The sequence below is a fragment of the Rhinopithecus roxellana genome, chromosome 2 (genome assembly GCF_007565055.1).
Source record: "Rhinopithecus roxellana isolate Shanxi Qingling chromosome 2, ASM756505v1, whole genome shotgun sequence".
Taxonomy (NCBI): Eukaryota; Metazoa; Chordata; class Mammalia; order Primates; family Cercopithecidae; genus Rhinopithecus; species Rhinopithecus roxellana.
In genome coordinates, this window is record NC_044550.1 from 139369901 (window position 1) to 139390868 (window position 20968).

Below are 20968 nucleotides of genomic sequence, written 5' to 3' on the forward strand. Positions count from 1 at the left end.
AATATATCCATGTAACAAATCTGCACATATGTAGATATATGCCCCTTGAATCCAAAATTAAAAATAAAAGAAACTGTCTTCCTAATTGCTCTGGTATGTTCCCAGCTGCTCCTCCTCAGGCTTCTTTGCTTGATCACTCTCCTCTTCTAGACCTTTACACAACAGCTATATCTTCAACTCTCTTTTCTATCCACACTCTCTACTAGGTGAACCTGTCCAGTTCCTTAGCAAAATAGCAAGAGCACAGTCGTGACTTCCAAATTTATATCTCCAGATATAACCTCTTCACTTAATTCTAGACATGCATATTCAACTGCTTACTCACCAGATCCACTTTGCCACCAAAGAGACATCTCCGAGTTACCATTCACAAAACCAAATTCTTGATCTACTGTCTTAAACTTATGAATATCCTACCTCTATGCTCCAAGTATTTGTTCTCTCAAAAAACAGCACCATAATTCAGTAATTGCTCAGGTCAAGAATTCTAGGATCATCCTTGACTCTTACAGTTATTTAATCCATCAACAGATCCTGACACCTCTACCTTCACAATATACCCAACCACTCCTATTCTCAGGTAAGCCATTGCTTTCCCGGCCAGCATCCTAACTAAACACCCAATTTCACTTTTGTCCCCCAGAAGCTTGTTCATCCGGAGTCAGAGTAATCCAGTAAAAACATAAATCAGACCATTCCACTTCCCAGCTCTCAGACTGAGCAGCTTTCCATCATATTTTGATTAAATTTCAAATCTTTACACATCATAACTGATAAGACCCTATATGATCAGGCTGTGGGTATCTCTGAAATCATTTCTTCCCACTCTCTCTTTCATTCAAATATTTCCAGTCACCACAGCTTCCTTGCAGAACTTGGACACGCCAAGTACAATACACTCGTAGAGTCTTCAAATACCCTTGGCCCTACACCTGAAATACTCTATCTGGATTACTGCAAAGTTTACTTTTTCGCTTTATGAAGATCTTTCATCCAATATTTCTTCTCTTAGCCAGCAAACACAGATACTATCCCATCAGACTATTTTTATATTACTTATTTTTCTGTGTAGAATTTTAAATTGACGGACAGAACAGCATATAATTATTTTTGTCTGCTTACACTGTTTTCCCTAATATTATACATGTTTCATGATGGTAGGGACTTGTCTGTTTTATTCATCATGATATCACCAATACCTTTAACAGTCCCTGATGCACAGTAGATGCTTACTAGTTACTGAAAAACTGAATAAATTCAAGAGATCACATTTTAGCTATGCGTGACCCACATGCATAGATAATTCAGAATACAATTTATAGTCATTATATTCTTACCAGGAAGATACATTTATAATTACCAAACTGCTTTCCAAATATTTAAATGTAAACGTCACAGAGGAATCTCGGTCTATAGAAAACTATACAATAATTGATCACAATAAGTCTGTCATAAAAATTATAAAAATACGTAAATATCATTGGTATAGTCTTTCCAAAGAAAGACTATATACTATATATATGTATATTTATATGATTCAGAAAATTTCAACAGGTTTTAAAATATTGTTTTCTCCCTCAAGATAATAACAATAAAACAAAAAATTCCACTGCCCAGAGTTGTTGAGATAAAGAACAAAAAGCAAAAAGGCACTTACCTCCCTTTTTCTACCAAGAGTAAGACATCCAGTTTTTCCCCATTTTGAACCATTGTGCTGATTGCTGAAGGGAGAACGAAAAGCAAAAACTTATTTTTCTAAAACTCTACAATAAACATCCATGAAGACACAAATATTAATACTGTTTAGTCATAAGTTTGGGAGTGAGCCATCAAGATTTTACTAAAGGCTACCACTATTGTATGCAATAAAGAAATGTGTTCCAAAGATAAGGGAGGAAAAAAACTCTTACTTAGCTCCTGCAGTCTTCTTAAGTGCATTCTATCTCCCTGAACTTCTTGCATTTGAAGGCAAAAATGTAAACTGGATTTGTCCATAGCAAACCAGCCTTTTCTCCACTGATCCAGGGCATGGCAGTCTTTGTAGAAGAGTTGACCAATCAAATCATAGTCAGCTTCTGTTAAGTTTTCAGCAAATAAGGGAACAAAATGCTGTTAAAACAAATACAAAAAAGTAATAAAGACAGTGAAAATAGGAAATCCCTTCCCTATCTACAGATATGAGAGAAGATAGACAAATTATCTTAGTTTTTCTGTTTTAAAGATTCAAAGGTAACACCAAATTCAAAAAAATTAAACTTGCTATCAGTCTTAAAACTGAACAACTATAATATATTTTCAAATGGCAGCATCCTAAACTACTTGTCTTGCTACAGAGTTGAAACCGCAAGACATTCTCTTGATTGATTTGTAGAACTTTTCAAAATGTCAACCTTCAGCATTTTTCACCATTTATATATTTTCCTGAATCTGCTCCTTTCTCCTTTGTGTATACCTTGAATAAAATATCTGCCTAAAAAAAGACACACACAGAAATGACTTTACAATATTGAGAATATCCTAACCATCAAAAACATGGCCTTAATTTGAAGAATTATTTCTCCAAGTTTTACTTTAATTTCTTCCCTGCTTAAGGCTCCTAGAAGGTAGCTACCTCTTTTGATAACTTTCTCTGAAAATCTAGTGAAGTATGAACTTTATTCCTATAATCTTATATGAAACTTTCATGGACCCCTGATGCTCAAACACAGACTCCCAGTTCAGAATCTTGTCTGGATTTAGAGCAATAACATAATATTTAAATACCTTGGCTATTGCCTCTGTCCATTTTCTTTGAGCTTGAGATGTTTCAGCTCCAAATAAAAACACACGTTCTGAGGGTAGGTAGATCTCAAAGATAAAGATGGGCCTAAAACACGCACAAATAAAAAGATACTACCAGTTACGTTTGGCTCCTAAGAGAACAAATAGCACACAGGTCAAGTTTTTAATTAAATTCCTTTTAAAATAAAGTAATGCTGTGAAATCATCCTATCAGATTCTGTTAATGGTTTGCATTTTATTCAGATGAGGTAAATGGAACACACTGGACTGGACAAAAGGAATATTTTGTATAATCACTTAATCATTCTATTGTATAACTTTGTTTATGCCCTGGACACTCATCAGTTGACTGATGTAGCAAAGGGCTCTCCTCTGTCTGGTCTTCCCTCTCTCACCACTCCTTCTTGATTTACTCTGACCAACTGTTCAAAGGAAACATTGCCCAAACAGTTTTTAATACTCTTTTTGTCTAACTTCAAATAGGCCCAGTCATACAGAGGTTCCCTCCAGAACACAAACACATGAAGCATTAACACTCTCTTACAGTTTTCGTAAGAAAGACAAATGTTCCTTTCATCATCTCAACTTACCCCAAATTTCTAACTCTTACTATAGATAACATTAAAGTGACATACCATGCTCTGAATTCTTTCCTGAGTTCCTCATTCACAACTCCATTTATTTCTTAGCACATGCTAAGTATGTGTGCTACTGTTACCTAAAAAGCTCAAAATACCCTATGCCAAAGTCATCTTCCTTTCTCCTCTTTTCCATCCCAAGCCTGCTGTATCTCCTTCATGTCCTAATTTAGAAGCATCACAATCAACCTCATCACAACAAGCTCAAAACCCCTGAGTGTAACTTATTCTTCCCCTTAACATCAACTCTTTGTCCAGTCAGTCTTTTAATCTTATCAGTTCACCCTCTTCCTCTAGTTCAATTCTCAACAATTACAGTCTCTCTTCCTCCAACCTCCTTACCACTTCTTCCAGCTCTCTTCCTAAAATATGTCTATATAACTCTTCAGTGCCTACATTAGTGAGGTCATACTCTCCAATGTGCTATTTGAGGCAATTTAGCAAGAATATTATGGCAACAATTATTTTTTAACCGCATCTCATTGTAGATACTTTCTCTTTGCATATCTACTTGTATCAGTATATGTTATCAAGAATATTTTATTTTTAACGTATTAATATATTGACATAAACTAGTATTAATTATATTTGTTATATTTCATTTACTAATTAGTAGCTTAATATATAGAATACACCGATTTTAACATTCCATAAGTCATATTACATTGAATAATAATTTAGGGTAAAACACTATTAAGATTAAAACAAAAGTCAATTAGTAATCAGTTTTATTCACATCATAAATCAAATCATATTTACTAGAAAACAAGTCATCTCAATTAGTCATAAAATAAAGGTAATATGTTCAATGTAGTTTTGTGTAAATAAGAGCTTTGCAAATTTCTTCTCTTTCTCATATAAAAATCTTATTTAAAATCTATGCTCCTATAAAACTGATTTTTTTCAGATTTTAATGTCAATGTTTTTCATTAATTACATCAAAAAACATGGTAAGATACTTTCACACCAAAGATCTTAGGGGGCCTGCTTTTAAAGTCCTCACGGAGATTTGTTTAAACTATAGTATAGGTGAGTCAAATATATTACATAAATAATGCTTAATCTATTCATTGTGACTTTTTCTGACCATTAAATTAACAAATATATCTTTAAGAAATTTAGCATTTCAATATACTATTAAATATTGTTTATTTTAATGTGAACAGATCATCATAGAATATTCTCCTTTCTTATCTGTTTTAATTATGATACTCATTAAATGGATAAATGAATTTTACCACTAGTACACTACTTTAAATAATAAGTAAAAAAATTAAATGACTACAATGGTCATAAATGATATGCTATACATTTACATAAGATTTGGCCAGGCACAGTAGCTCACGCTTGTAATCCTAGTACTTTGGGAGGTCGAGATGGGTGGATCACTTGAGGTCAGGATTTGAGACCAGCGTGACCAATATGGTGTAACCCCATCTCTACTAAAAATACAAAAATTAACTAGGTGTGGTGGTATGTGCAATCTCAGTTACTCAGGAGGCTGAGACATGAGAATCATTTGAACCCAGGAGGTGGAGGTTGCAGTGAGCCGAGATTGCGCCACTGCACTCCAGTCTGGATGACAGAGCGAGACTCCATCTCAAAAAAAAAAAAATACATAAGATTTGATTCAAACATGTTAGCACTTCATATTACCTACTGTAAATATTTTAGTTTTCCTGCTTTATAGTGAGTTCCCAAAAGAAATTTCCAAAAGTGTAAGGTAAGTAAGCTTCAAAAACCATTCAACCCTTCTATTAGAAGCAACTAAAGAATTAAAATAACAAAACTCTCATTACCTGGTATAATTATCTGAAAATACATTTTACCTCCTAATTGTGTAAAGACAGACCTACCCAGTATTTAAATAGAAGTCCTCTTTGTGTATAGCCAGGCAGATAACTTCATTGATATTAATGGTGCCATTAGGTGTGGTAGACTTATCGCTTTCATAGTAACTCAAGAAGCCTCCTTCCAAAACACACCATTTTTTATTTGTCTCTAAGAATTTAAAACAAAACAAATAACAAATTGAGCCAATCATGAATCTAATTTTAAAAACAAATATATGCTTCTAAATAATGGTTGGACGCAAGTAAATACATTTATTAATTGCCTATTTCACATAAAGTATATGATATTGCTGCGTGGGATATAAAGTTGTCACATTCTCTGCTCTCCAAAGAATTTACAATCTAGTAGCAAGGAATGTATAAAACAAAAATGACTGTGACATTGATGACCAGAGAAGGCAGAGCCATAAAGAGGTTGCTGAAAAACAACTCTGAAGCTGCAAAGAATGAAATGTCTATACAGAGTATTAAAAGGAAAAAAAAAAGGTAGCATGAAAAGTGAAACTGCAGCTTATGGTAGGTATGCAAAAGAAGGGTCAGAATCTGCAGGGCCCTTAATGCTTGTTCAGAAGATTTCAAATTCATCTTATACGGAAGTCAGCACACTACCACTTGCAGGCTAAATCAGACCATCACCTAAAATATAGATTAGATCTACAGACACTAAGACTACTAAGGTCTATATATTTGATATAATGAAGAAAGTCTGTATGTTAGATAATTTCTGAAGTTGGATTACTGTTCTGTGGTTACTTTAGGGTATTATTTATAAATGCCCTTCTTCTAAAGAAATACATACTAAACTACTAAAGGTAAAGAGGTGTCATGTCTGCAACTTACTTTTAAGTGTGCATATAAAGAAAGTATGAGATAAACATGTACCCGTATATACATACATGATACATATATATGTGTATTATACATAGGCATATATATACACATACACAGAAAGAAAAATACAGCAAATGTAAAATGTTAATAATTGATACATCTGGGTAAAAGGTATATGAGAATTATTTGCACTATTCTTAGAACTTTTCTGTAAGTCTCAAATTATTAGTCAAACTAATTTAAAAGCTTAAGAATATATTAAACTAATTTCAAATTTTTCCTTTAGCATATGATCAGAATCTTACGTGGGTGTGGGGGTGACATGAAAGAAAACAAGACAATGTAGTTGGCTTCAAAAAACAATCACAAGGAGTAACAATCAAAATGGTGACACCTAGAGAGCTAGATAGGACACAGTACTCTGAAAATGAATTACCAAATGGAAAGTCCAATCATGACTGGCAGAAGCAAATAGCATAAACGAATCTTTTATGAGCACTGGAAAAGAAAGTTAACAGGGACCAAAGCAATTTCTGGTCAAAGGTGATATATAATTCCCTGGCCCTCAAATCCTGAGTCACAGTGTATGTCTACACAGTTAGATAAAAATCATGAAAAGCCACAATTTTTAAATGAACATTCATTGCGAGTTTCTAAAATATAATAAAAGATAAAGTCAAAATACTAATCAAAGGGTGTTTGGAAGTAATTTCAAAGCAATGTACTCAGATGTCTAGAAGAATCTTCATAAGAGAATAAATAAAAAATGTACAATTATTCAGTGCATAATCACTGTCATAGATTAGGAGATCCACCCCTGTTCTCAGGCAGCTTGTAATCCAATGAAAGGGGAGATGCGTTCAAAATGATAACCAACAGGTTGTCTCTTTAGTAGATTAGAAGCATTCAAGGAGGTAAGCCACCCCTCATACTGAAGTGATTTAAAAAAAAAAAAAAACTGCAAAGAAAAAAAAGTCTATAAAATAATCCCTCATGATTTAGGAGGCATGTTTCTAAAGTAGCAAAAAAAAGCATTCAGGGCCACAATCCTTCCATAGTATCAGGAAAGAACAGTAAGAAGAAAGTCATAGAAAGGTGAAACTGCAGAAACCCTATTTGCCCAGAATCAGATTACATGTGAAGTTGGGAAATGGGAAACAAGATTGCAGGTTCACGGCAGAGGCCAGACCCCAAGAGTCTCACTTGACAGGTGTTCAGGAGTTCGTGCCTCTCTCACTTAGACAAGTGGGAGCCATTCGAAGGTCTTAAACAAACAGTGCCAAATGAATTAAGCATAACATAAATGTGACTGCAGAATCTCATTATGTAAATTCTAATGGGAAACAAATGACACATCTTTTTAAAAGGGTATGTACAAACTCATTTTCAGTTACAATTATAAGCTTGAGGAGAGTTAGTCCTGTAGCTTTCTCATTTCTGTAACCATTTCTTAGCTTTATTTTTGTAAGTGAAATGGGCCAGAAGTCAGACAAGGCAGGCACACATATTGTCTTTGAGGATTTATGATAATGAAGCTGTGACAGGAAATCGTGACATCCCTATTGATATGGGAAGCAATGAAAAGGTTCAGCAAGATTATGTTGTATGATGCTGGTCTGCCTGGGTTAATTTAGATATTCACTCCTAAATCTGACTTTGAGAAATGTCGGTACCCTCCTTGAAACCCTCTTTGCTCCACAAGTCATTTTAATTGTTAAAGGAAGCTGTTTACCAACATAAAACTGACCACAGAATGAATGACACTCAGGCCTCAGCTGTTCCATAAATAGGAGCTTACAGGATGCAAGTAAATTTAGTGGACTGGCAAGAGGGGTTATTCATTCTTTCTATTCAATCTTCATGTTGAGATCAGTGAAGAAAAACATTACTACAAGCTTTACCCAAGCACAGGTAAAGAATTCCCCAGAGGTGACCAACTGAAATGCTGCCATGGAATGACAGACATAATATAGTTGGATACCGTAAATGTCGGCTACAGCCTACAGGACAACATACCTAAACTCAAAGGCTAACTGGAAGTCAGGGGCAACTGTGTTTAAACATAAGCTCTTCAGTGCTCCTCTTCATCATCATCATCATATTTATGTGCCATGCACTGTTCTACACATTTTACATGCTTTAACTCATTGACTCCTCAGAACAACCCAGGTATGTCAGTTATATTATGCCCCTTCCTTGTACCCTTTCCACTGGCACATAACAGGTTAATCGACATTCCTGAGGTCACATTAAGTACTTAGCATCAGAGTTGGGGAAGGAACCTCAGGCAGTTGGGTTCTGGAAGTTGCTGTTTTAACCTAACAGGCAGGTGGGTTCTGGAAGCCTCCCTCTTAATGCTGCACAGTTACTCACAGTATCTGTTAAATGCTTGAACTATATACATTCATCTCAAAAATGTATTAGAGTAAAGAAGTCATACCTTCTAATACATATGTATACAATACATCTGAGATAGTTAAGGCAAAATTATTATTTTTTGAAACTATGAATTTGTTTCATGATGAGAAATTTCCTAAATTAATAGTATTCAACACCCACTACAAATACTAATATATGTTAGTAATCCTTTTCATTTAAAAGACAAGTGTTTTAGCCTTGGAAAAACATGTTTAAGCTATACAATCTAGGCTTTCACGGAACAAAAGATCTTCAAAATTCCTCAATGTTAATCTACAAAGTTAAATATAAACAGACAGAAATACAATTTCTAGTAATCCAAATCAACCACTTTCTTTTTAAAAATCGAATACTGTGTAAACAAATCAAGCTAAGCTATCAAGGGAAAAAATATGGTCGAGGCGGGAAAAGGGAAAACAAAACCAGGATGCTATTATTCAACTCTGTGCTTAGGTTCAACAAAAGCAATCCATCTTTCTTTTCATGAACACTAAACTGAAAAGCGAAAAAAAAAAAAAAAAAAAGAAAAAAGAAAAGAAGAATACAGATCAGTCTTCATAACCAGAGGCTAGAAAAACTTCAAATCTTGAAACCCTGAACTGACAACTTGAAGCCTCTGAAACTCTGGAACTGCATGCATTTTATTCCCAGACTTTTGTCTCTGTTTTTAATCATTTTGCTCTATGGCTGTCCTGACAACTGCTGATGGTGTGGTAGCATCCAAGTGCTTGCTTTCAGAGGCAAAGTTGACAACCACACTTTAATCTCTAAATCTTTCCAAATAATTCATTTTTTTCATAAATCTGATGTTCAACAGAAACAACACTATTGCACAAACTTCAAGGGGGAAAAAACAAATACAGAAGTTTTTCTGGATACTTCAACTTTTCCTATTCATTTGCAAGTAGGGGCCTTCTGCACAAAATATGCTTTGTGCCAGCAATTATATATTTTTATCCACAGATCAAAACCAAATTATTGACATATGAGTCATCCATTTACACTAGTGGTAACTTCCCTAAAAAATGATTCTTCAATCATTCCACAAATATTTATCATGTCCTAACATATGCTGACACTGTTTGGGGTATCAAAGATTTGATAATTCTTGACAAGCTAGAAAAAGTTGTTGCCTCATTGAGCTTTCACTTCGGGGGAAAGAGAAACAAATAAATGGAAACAGCACATCTCCATGTGATCAGTGGTAGGACGAATATACACAGCATCCTATGAATGAGAAGGGCTGGCAGTGGGTTCACACATTAGTAGGGTGTCAGAGAGGCCTCACTAACTAGGGGGGACTGAATTGATTCCTGAATAAGAAGGAACCAGACTGGGGGAAGTGCCCTCTTTGCAGAGGGAACAGCAGGTGAAAAGGACCAGAAGAAGCAGAAAAGGACTTGGCATGTTCCAGGAATAGGGAGGAAACCAGTGCAGCCAGGCAAGTAACCATGTAGAGATACAGTCTTGCTCTGTCTCCCAAGCTGCAGTGCAGTGGCAGGATCTTGGCTCACTGCAAGCTCTGCCTCCCAGGTTCACGCCATTCTACTAAAAAGGTCTTTTAGGTCACAATAAAAAATAAGGTTATATTCTGGAATGAGGAGTCACTAGATGTACTTGAGCAATGGAATTACATGTTCCATTTTCCAGTTTGTTTGTTGTTGTTGACCTTTAGAAGACATGATCTTCCCATGTAGCCCAAGCTGTGTTCAAGCAATCTTCCTATCCCAGCCTTCTGACTACCTGGGTGATTTCCATTTTTAAAGACAATTGGCCAGGCACAATGACTCACATGTGTAATCCCAGCACATTGGGAGGCTGAGACAGGCAGATTACTTGAGGTCAGGAGTTCAAGATCAGCCTGGCCAACATGGTGAAATCTCATCTCTACTAAAAATACAAAAATTAGCTGGGTGTGGCGGTGGGTGCCTATAATGCCAAATACTCAGCAGGCTGAGGCAAGAGAATTAGTTGAACCTGGGAGGCAGAGGTTGCAGTGAGCTGAGATTGTGCCACTGCATTCCAGTTTGGGTAACAGAGCAAGACTCCATCTGAAAAGAGAGAGAGGAAAGAAGGAAGGAAGGAAGGAAGGAAGGAAGGAAGGAAGGAAGGAAGGAAGGAAGGAAGGAGGGAAGGAGGGAAGGAGGGAAGGAGGGAAGGAGGGAAGGAGGGAAGGAGGGAAGGAGGGAAGGAATTTAGGAGTGGAGCCTCTTGTTTGGAGGGTAGTTCCTGAAGGAAGGCGGGGAGACAAAGGACGACGGGAACAGAAACTCCCCTTCCTAAGTTAAGGAAGGAAACAAAAAAGATAAGCCTCTTTTTTGGAGACAGTTTTGAAGGGAAGCTAGGGTAAATACAGAAAGACAATTAAGGAAGGCACTGCAACATAGGTAGGTCAGGATGGTTACTGTGGCTGGAAGGACGTCAGTGGAAATGAAGAGTAGCCAACTGCTTCAAGATCTATTTTGAGTTTGAAGTGATAGAACTTGCTGGTAAATTGGATGAAAGATATTAAGAAAATCAAAGAATACCCTGCCAGATTATTTTCACTAAAATCATTGCTATTGTACTATATAGAAAAAATACAGAAGCTCACTTTCATATTACCTAAAAGGTAATGTTTTAAAATGGAAAAATATCTGTAAATTACATATATAGATAATGTACCCTTTTCTTTTTTAAAATAAATTTTAACCAAAAATCCATAGTTAATATACAAAAAAGGAATTATTTAGTTACAATTGTTTATTACATCAATGTAGTACTCAAGTAAATTTAAAAACCAATCTGTTTCAAGAAAATATTAAAGAAGACTGGTAAGTTTACAAATATTATAACCACAATTGTCAAAAAGAATATAAAGATTATTTTTAACCTGTAGAATGCTTTTGATGATCGATATAGTCAATTCACAGACTGTCCAAGAACTTTCATCTTCTGATCGCTTATCTTTTAACTACTTAGGGATAATACTGACAGTAAAAATGGAAGACAATAAAACAAAAACAAAAAAACAAAAACTCAGTAAAATCTGACATTTATTATTGGCTAGGCTGAGTATAGGATGACAAAAACCAATTGTCGAAAGAATCAAAAACATCTAATTCAAAGGATAAAAATGCTCTGCCATTCTACTGTCATCTGGCTGTCACACTTTGACCAAAGCTAAAGTGCTACTGTAACATTGAGAACACAAATCAGGTGTAAACTTCTGCTTCATGCTGAGCTTCATTGTTCATGTGAAAATCGACATAACATCAATGATCTTGCGGACTTTTATGAGGATTATAATTAATGTATGTAAAGTACCTAAAGCCATGCCTTACACATAATACATGCTCATTCACTATAGGACAGCTATTCTTTTCAGGAAAATCTAATAATGCATAGTTAATCCCAATATAATTCTGCTTCAGGGTATATGTTATATATATATATATATATATATATATTTGGAAATAAAGCTTTTATATTGAAATAAGAACTGCAAATCACATATATGAGGATTAACACTCTACAGTGAGTTTGTTATTCTATAATTCTTTTGATTGAGTAATATAGCTGAATTATATCACCTAGTGAATTAATGCTGGGCTCCGGAGCCAATCAATGGCCACCATCAATTGGCAGGTACAGCTTAATCTCTGTTACACTCTTTGTTCCAGTAAGGCAGATTGCATGATATTTTCCTCCCTATATTTCTCAGATTTGTTCCAATGTATATACATGAGCATAAGGGCTGTGTCTTAGTCATTTTTAAATTCCCAATACCTAGCATCAGTTTGACACAAGGAGTTGGAAGGATAAATGAATAAATGCCCCATTGTGACTCTGCTCAGATAATTCCCCAAACCTAGAATATGTTGTTAAATCAGATTCTCATCATTTTTTGAAATCAAGCTTAAGTTTTATTTTACTTAAACACACACACACACACACACACTTTTCATCAGAAAAAAAAAAAGTGAACTTTTTGATATTACTTAGTACTCTAATTGAATATGTACTAAAATCTTGTCATTTCTTCCTATGTGTTCACATTTATCTGCATTATCTAGTGAGCCAGTTGGGGTGTCCATCCCTAAGGAAAGGGGCTGAGTTTCACTTTTTTTTTTTTTTTTTGTCAGAGTAACCTTTATAACCTGAAACAGAATTGGTTAGCCTTAAGGTAGATATCAGTGAATTCTGCTGAGAATTCACTCAGCATTCCAACCCAATGGTAAATCCCTGCTGCAGTATATGAAATAATATTTGTACCTAGAAGCGTTTATAAATCCTCAAAAATATCTCTACTTGGAGATCAAATCTAACATCTCAAAAAATCAAAATCTAAACCTAATTGTTTTGATAATGGAATGAAGTTTTTATCAGATAATATCTAAAAGGAACAGAAAAAAATACCTTCAAGCAGTTTTTTCTCTGAAGAGAGTTTAGAAGCAGCAGAAGGAGCTTGATACAAAAAGTCACAGAGGAATGTGGACTGGGAAGACTCTTGACTTAATACACCTTCGGAATGAATATCATGTTGAGGGAAATCTAGAAAAATTAAAGAAATATCTAAAATGTAAACAATTTTCCTTTTGCTTATAATATGTGCATGAGTTTTGAGCTAGAAGAAAAACTACTTAAAATTTACCAAAGAATAATTATAAAGAGATATTTATTTTACTTTGCATAAAATTTGCAAATAAGCACTTAAGTCATGTTTATTATTCATATATGAAAATCGGATTTAATGTTGGTGGAAATGATTATGTGGGTTAGCTATTTTAATCTTCCATTTATAAGATTAAGGGAATATAAAAGATTGACTTCCTAAACTTTTTATTGAAACAATATAAAAAATAGTCTTAGGCCCCTCTACCTTTTGGGTAATTACATTTTTCTTCATTCTGATGGTTTCTCTTATGTGAAAAATAAATAGACTTATGCTTCAGTCCTTTTATGGAAATATCGGAAGAGACCAGGTTAATGAAGAGACAGTGACGAACCTGAGAATTTGTTATGGTAGAGAAATTCCATTTGCAGACTTTGCCCAGCCTTCTTGGCTAGCAGATAGGGGGTGCTATGCACGGGGTCTCCAGTGGCACACATGACATCTGCTCCACTGAACAGCAAAGCCATTGTTTCCAGAACATCTGGTTTCACTACAGCAGCACACAGAGCCTGGTCATTAAAAGAAAATACACATCTTAAGGAAAGAAAAGATTCTAGCTATTAAAATGAGTGAAAGTCTGACAATTCATGTATGGGATAAAGACTGTATTCCTTTTATCCTAAGGCAGCTACTAATAATTATGCCATGAATTAGGCAATAGGCACAAAAGGCCTGGTTTGTGTGAATTTAAATTACAACCCAAGACCTCCAAGTCTCAATTCATTGTCTGGTTGCTATGATGTTCCTTCTAAACCTAATCCATCATACTTGCTTTGGAAGACATCTTTATGCTTACATGCTATGATAATGGCTGATGCGCAGAGAAGCAAAATATTTCAATATAATAATGAAGTAACCATTAAGTGTTTTTCATATGAATGTTAATATATATTTTCCAATCTAATCAAGAGCTGCAGAATATTTGAATTATCAAGTGCTATGAGAAATTGAAAGATGAGTGCAAAGCAAATTCACGATCTTCCCCTCGGGGGCCCAGCATAGGAAGGAGGAAGAACAGTGAGAAAGAGGTAATAAAAAATATGATTGACTTATGTTATATATCATCTTTGTACAAACAATAGGAATTGCTAGAATTTTTTTTTCTTTTGCCTTGAAATAATAAGCTGCCTCTACATCTCTTCTCATCCTTTGTTCCCACATTATATCAGTCCTCAGACTTCACTTTACTGGATCCCCATTTGCTTCCAAATCCTCAGATTGTGGCACCATGAGTTAGCAGGAAACTTTAGTTATGGAGGAAGAATTTATGCTTTTTTGACAATGAATCCTTAAGTGAAACAAGGGGGAAACCACTGAAATAATCTCACAAAAGGAAATAAACAATTTTATCAGATAGTACAAGATGTTTTACTTTTTCTCAAGAATCTTGGCACATCATTAAAAAGACATTAAAATCCATGTCTGCTGCTATGTTTAATTGAATACCTTATTTAATTCTTCTTTAGTGAGAGATGCCAAAAGGGTTTTTCTGAATTTTCCTTCTTTATATTTCTGAGTAATAAAGTTTTTTCTCTTTTCTACTGGTGAGTCCATATGTAATTCTTCATCCTTTTGAAGATTACCAGCCCAAAAGTCATTTGCTCTTTTGTTTCCAATGACAATAAAAAGCTGAATTGTCAAAAAAAAAAAAAAAAAAAAAAAAAAAAACACAATATATCAGTTCATAAAAGGTATTTGAATCTGCAGGAAACTGAATTATATTACAAATTAAAGCATAACTTAGTATAAAGTACAGGAAAACAAATGAAATACTTAACTCTTCCAGAAAAAGGAGTGAAAGCAGATACTATGATCAGTTTTGAATACAGCCTAGCCACTCTAAATAATGGAAAGAAATTAGCTTGTAAAGAATTGCAAACACCACAAATAGTAGCAAAAGTATTTTCATTCTTTGACACTCCAACTGAGACAGATTCACTTTAAATGGCCGAGTAGGTGGGCTAATGTTGTCTAAAGTGCTTGGTGGTGGAACAGGAGCCGAAAATGGAGACAGGACACAGCAAAGTAGCCTCGATCACAGTTAATGACAGAGTATGACCAAAGTAAAGAACAGTAAATTTTTCCAAATGTTCTCATTCACTCTCCTATTATTTTACCCATGCTGGGTTTAACACACACACACACACACACACACACACACACACACACACACACACACAGTTCTAGCATAAAAAAAAAAAAAAGCTGGCAAACCTTTCTAAGTCCTTATTATTATTATTAAGGATCATCTATACTTTTACTTTTAAAATAACTATCTCATTTAGGAAGCATTCTCAAAGAGTTACTATTAAAAAGTCTATAAGCCATTTTCATAATGTAGTGAGAACTTTATCAAAGAGCCCTGAGAAAAATTCCTGCCACCACACCCCATGGCATACCTCCTCCCAGTCTCTGCAAACTGAACCCCTACCACAACCCCATTCAAGTTAAATAAGACTCACCTCGATGAGTTCATTGCTCCAAATGCTAGCATCCATTTTTAGACTTCTAACCTTGGAATCTTTTGGTCCCAAAGATCTATGCTGGCCTAGAGTCAAAACACAATTGCATTTCTATTTTAATTTGTATGTAAATTTATTTTACTTTGTTTTTTAAAAAAAGTGTATATGTCTATGTTTGTTGCGTATCTTCTCAACTTAAAACACGCCAATACCTGCTTTCCTCAATGACAAGATGACAAGAGCACTAACAGTAGTAGTGGGAATTAGACAAATCACAGCTGGCTACAATAAAAACAGCAGCAATCATCATCAGCATCTGCACTGATAAAAAAAAAACTACACTTAAAAATATATTTATGCGCATGTGTGCATATGTACAGATACATGTATAAATATTTCCTCATTTACTAATCAGCTAGAAATAAGCCACTGGAAACCTTTTGTAAAGCTTGCTAAAATCACGTGTATGTAAATGCAGATAGTATTTCTTTACTGTTACAAAAACTTGACTATTGTAAAACTAGTTACATGTCTAATAAGTGTGTCCTTAAAAATCTGACATGAATACTTTATTCAACAAGTATGTCTGGAAGAGAGTAAGAGCCCAGAATTTTATTACTGTCAATTCAATTGTGCTGTATAAATCATCATTCAGTCATCACTGAGCAACCAGGCTATGTCAGATTATTTCAAAGCTGAGAAGGACAAATAGTATACAGTCCACTATCCTTGATCTTAAGGGCCCTTAGCCTAATGAACAATGAATATTCATTCCTTTCCCTACAATAGGTAAGAGGTTCTTGTTTATTTTTTATTTTTTGGTAGAAACTACTTAAAGCACAAAGCCCTAAATTCCCGTGGAAGAAATCTGCATAGGTTTGCATTTATAATGACTACCTACAGGCAATACAGTACCCAGAAGGTAAAAACTTAAAAGCCTGTGGGAAGAGATGAAAGGGGTTGCTGGAGCAACCTAGGTATGACAGATTCTGAGTTGAGGCAGCAGGAAAACAAAATGGAGCAGACAGATTGAGAGAGGTTGATAAGATAAAATGAATGAGACTTGGTGGGTTTGAAGGAAAGAGGAAGAGTCAAGAAGGTGCCTCAGATTTTAGGCTTTGAGAGTGCAGCGTAGACAGTATTGCTTCTGACCAAGATTGAGAAGGTATGAAAATGTGCAGTTTTATGAAATGGGCTGAGGGGAACAACGATGGCTCCATTTTTGACATGTTACATTTGAGGTGTATTTGGCAAATCTAAGTAGAGATTCTAGTAGGCATATAATCATAAGGGTTTAGTGTCCAACAGCGTGAGAATCATCTGCTTAAAAATGAGTATGGAATTAAAGTGATAAATAACATTACTCAGGAGCAACACAGTAAAAAAGAAGTGAGAATGTAACCCAAGGGAACACGTGTATCTCACAAGCATGGAAAGTAACCTGGAAAGAAAAAGATTGGTAATAAGAACACACAGAGCGAATGGTATCTTGGAAGCCAAGGGAAGATGGATGTCACAGAGAGACATGTTGTCAAGAGTCTCAAATAAAGAGACAATAATAAAGATAGTAAGTGACCACGCCGAAACTGAGAGGTAAAATACATTGGTAAATGTGGCGAAAAGATTTTTACGGCAGTTGAGTGAAAAGGTAGCTGATTACAGAATGCTGAAGAAAACTTAGGAAGTTAAAGGAATGAAAAAAACCTATGTACACTACAACTCTTTATAACATCCTGTCTATGAAAGGAAAAGGGGACAGAGATTGACACATAGAAGGAAATGGGTAACTTTCAGAAATCCTGATGGTTTAATGAGACAAACTTGTGCAAGTTTATACAATGAAACAAAAGAAACCATAGCTGAATACTTACATAAGAGAGTGAATAAGTGATGAAGTGGTATCCTAAGGAGGGAGGAAAGAAAGGAAGCAAAGGTAGAAAAAAGCAGCTGTGAAGGGCACAAAGGCCATCTCTTCCAATGAAACTGGAGAGAAGAAAAAGATGGGATAAAATACAAAGTAGAATGTGATTCACGGGCATTTTTTATTGTGAATGATATTATTAATTAGCTGGTGAGGAAATCTATCTTAGTTTGATGAGAAATGCAGTTGAACAGTGCTCTAGAAAAGTGTTCAGGAGCTGAAGCAACTCCTGTGGCTGCACTACTCACTGCACTCTAGCTGAGGTAGGTGCTGCTCTCCAGCGTCCTCACTGAAGTCTGTATTCAACTCCAGTCCAACATTCGTCTCATTATCATGGAGAAAATGTCATGTCTTATACATGTTTTCAATTCCCCACACCAGCACAGTGGTTAGCATTCGAGCTGCATTCTCTTTCTCTCTCTCTGTCTTTCTCATCTCTGTGTGTGTGTGTGTGTGTGTGTGTGTGTGTGTGTGTGTGTGTGTGTGTGTGTGTGTACGTACAGTGAGGGAGAAGGTGGTGGGACACAGGTAGTCCAAGAGAACTGAAGTTTAGACTGTGGTTAACTTTCTCCAAAACTTCCATGATCACACACCCAAGCTGAGGTCCACTTCCTTCCACTCACTTGGGCAACTGTCTGAGCTCTCAAATACACGGAGAGGTCAGGTTGTCAGGTGTGAGGTCGCAAGAAGAAAACCAGTCATAGTACCGGTTTGTATTCATAAACATCAATAGTCTTGTGAAGTGCTTCCTTATAAAAATTCTTATTATAGGAGATACCAGATCTGGCATATGAAGTTTAGTGCTCAAAACAACATTGAGGTAAAAAATATGTCTTACCAAAAATGACTGGGGAAAGGTGGACGAATCCTCAAGTTAAAGTTGCAAGCTTGTTCAGGATGCATACTAAAACATACTTACCTAAAATCTAGAAATTTCAACATTGCCTTTTAAAAATCTATACATTGACCAGTAGGCACAAAATATGATTACATGCTTAAAAATACATTTTTATATCTAAGTCATACATAAGAAAAGTTTAGACTTATAAGTTATTTCTGAATTTGATTTAAATGTAATAAGCTTTCTCTGGTTTTACTTTTCACAACCATTAGCTATGATATATAATATACAACAATGAAGAGCATTCAGTGTCCATCTGCCACAAAGCAGTGATGAGCGTAACTTATCACTAATTACCTGCACACTTTTTACAGATGACAACACAGAGATTGATGGATGCCCAGTCAGGATCCGGGGCTTTACAATCTGCACAGCTCCTGTTAGATTCATTGAACCAAATCTTCTCAGCTACTTCATAATCAGAGAGAGTTTCTGCTATTGATTGCTGCACAGCTTCAATCCAGTCTTGTTTCTCTTTTTCAGTCTCGGCTGTAAAGCTGAAACAATTAACGTTTCTGTGTTATCGATCTCCCTTGTAAAGGCCAATTAAGCAGTATGTTCAGTTTGCATATTCATTTCACTCACAAATTAAACAACAGCTGAAAAATATGCCTGCTAGGCAGTTCTGGGTTGTCTTTTCTGTTAAAAATCATTTAACTCAACAAATCGTGTTTTTTTCCTTTTAATTTTCCACATTGCTTATGTCTTTGTTTACGCATCTTGAACCAAAATTAACATACATATTTTCTAAAGAAAACATAAAATTTGCCCTGTTAGGTCACAAGTCTAAACAAGAGGCTATGTTTCCTAAGCAATGGTTATGTAATCATCAATAAGAGTTTATTGGCAGAGTTTCAGGGCTACTGGAATATTTTGCCAAACAAGTATGCCATGATAGTCTGAAGCTATGTTATCAACAACACCCACCAGAAATTGTGACTTTTCTTTCAAACTTAAGAATAGATTCTCTTTTTTTTTTTTTTTTTTTTTTTTTAATTAGAAGAATGCCCAGATGGTTCTAAGAAACTGGGAAATCAAAAAAGTTTTAAGTGGTTACCATTCTAACAGTTTTCTAACACATTTTTAGCCATGTTCTGATTTATTCTGAATCTTAATGTTTACTGGGAGCTCAAGTGAACTAATAAAAACATTAAACAGCAGTTCATTCCTTCAAGAAATATTTACTGAGCCCCTACAATGTGTAAAGGAACGTGCTACAGTGCTACATACTCGGTCAATGACCCACAAAACTGATTCATATTAAAATTTTCTTTTGTAAAGAGGAAAATGCTTTGAAATATAATGAAAATCACAGCTAACATATTCTAAATAATCCATAAAAATAAATGGCCTACATGAATTATACTTTTTAAAGCTCTTTAGGATTCCATCACTCTTAGTGGTTTCTGGTTCTACTAGAAATTTGTCACAGACAATAGATTAATATCTATATTTTTAGTTTTGGCTAGAATCTGCAAATGTAAAAATAAAGTTTGTTATTTTTATGCAATCATTTCTTTCTCAAAATTTGAGGCAATGGATATAGTTTAACAGGCAAAATGAGTAACACACTTGATAGTATCTTTGAAATTCCTAATTGTTAGTCCTTTAAAGGCCTAGAACAATCACCTCTGACTTGCACACTACTCTGTGATGCGATTATTTATAACGAACTAATTAATATAGTTGAACTCAAAAGATGTTGACTTATGCCTCTTCTGTATACTAAAACTATGGAGTCATTTTAGTTTATTAAAACATATTAAGTACTTTAAATTATCTGTTTTATTGTCATAATGATACAGTTAGTAGAATACCATAATACAAGACACATAAAAAAATGCTAAAATATTTGGATCAATAGGTACTACGAGATTCATTAAATTTAGTATCATTTGAAGCTGGAGTCCCTAGAGGAAATCATATGGAACAAAAGTAATTAGGCATTGATTTTTAAATGAAGGATTGTATTTGATCAGGCTAAAAGAAGATAAATAGCAATACAACTTAAAGACAATGTAATATGTTTTTATTTCATTTCTTCTAAATGAGAAGGAAATTATCACATACTTGTTTTCAAAAAATTAACATACACCATGCCCAGTAAGAAAATTAAGTATTAAGAAATTACTCGGCCGGGCGTGGTGGCTCAAGCCTGTAATCCCAGCACTTTGGGAGGCCGAGACGGGCGGATCACGAGGTCAGGAGATCGAGACCATCCTGGCTAACACAGTGAAACCCCGTCTCTACTAAAAAATACAAAAAACTAGCCGGGCGTGGTGGCGGGCGCCTGTAGTCCCAGCTACTCAGGAGGCTGAGGCAGGAGAATGGTGTAAACCCGAGAGGCGGAGCTTGCAGTGAGCTGAGATCCGGCCACTGCACTCCAGCCTGGGCGACACAGCGAGACTCCGACTCAAAAAAAAAAAAAGAAATTACTCAAATTTCATGAAATAAATATTTTTGCATGTTTTGTGATTATTCAGGTCACTTTTACAAGGTGTTTTTATAT

General features: G+C 35.2%; 1 protein-coding gene across 4 annotated transcripts in view; it reads right to left on the reverse strand.

Annotated features, from left to right (window-relative positions):
* ARAP2 (ArfGAP with RhoGAP domain, ankyrin repeat and PH domain 2) overlaps positions 1–20968 on the reverse strand; it is a 186131-nt gene that overhangs the window by 80748 nt on the left and 84415 nt on the right. For all 4 annotated transcript variants that reach the window (XM_010365834.2, XM_030921122.1, XM_030921111.1 and 1 more), the window contains exons 11-19: positions 18757–18956; positions 15638–15723; positions 14622–14804; positions 13510–13684; positions 12920–13054; positions 5276–5420; positions 2764–2866; positions 1911–2109; positions 1658–1721 (exon numbers count right to left, since the gene is read on the reverse strand). In XM_010365834.2, coding sequence (XP_010364136.2) covers positions 1658–1721; positions 1911–2109; positions 2764–2866; positions 5276–5420; positions 12920–13054; positions 13510–13684; positions 14622–14804; positions 15638–15723; positions 18757–18956 — 1290 coding nt within the window. The remainder of the gene's footprint in view (positions 1–1657; positions 1722–1910; positions 2110–2763; positions 2867–5275; positions 5421–12919; positions 13055–13509; positions 13685–14621; positions 14805–15637; positions 15724–18756; positions 18957–20968) is intronic.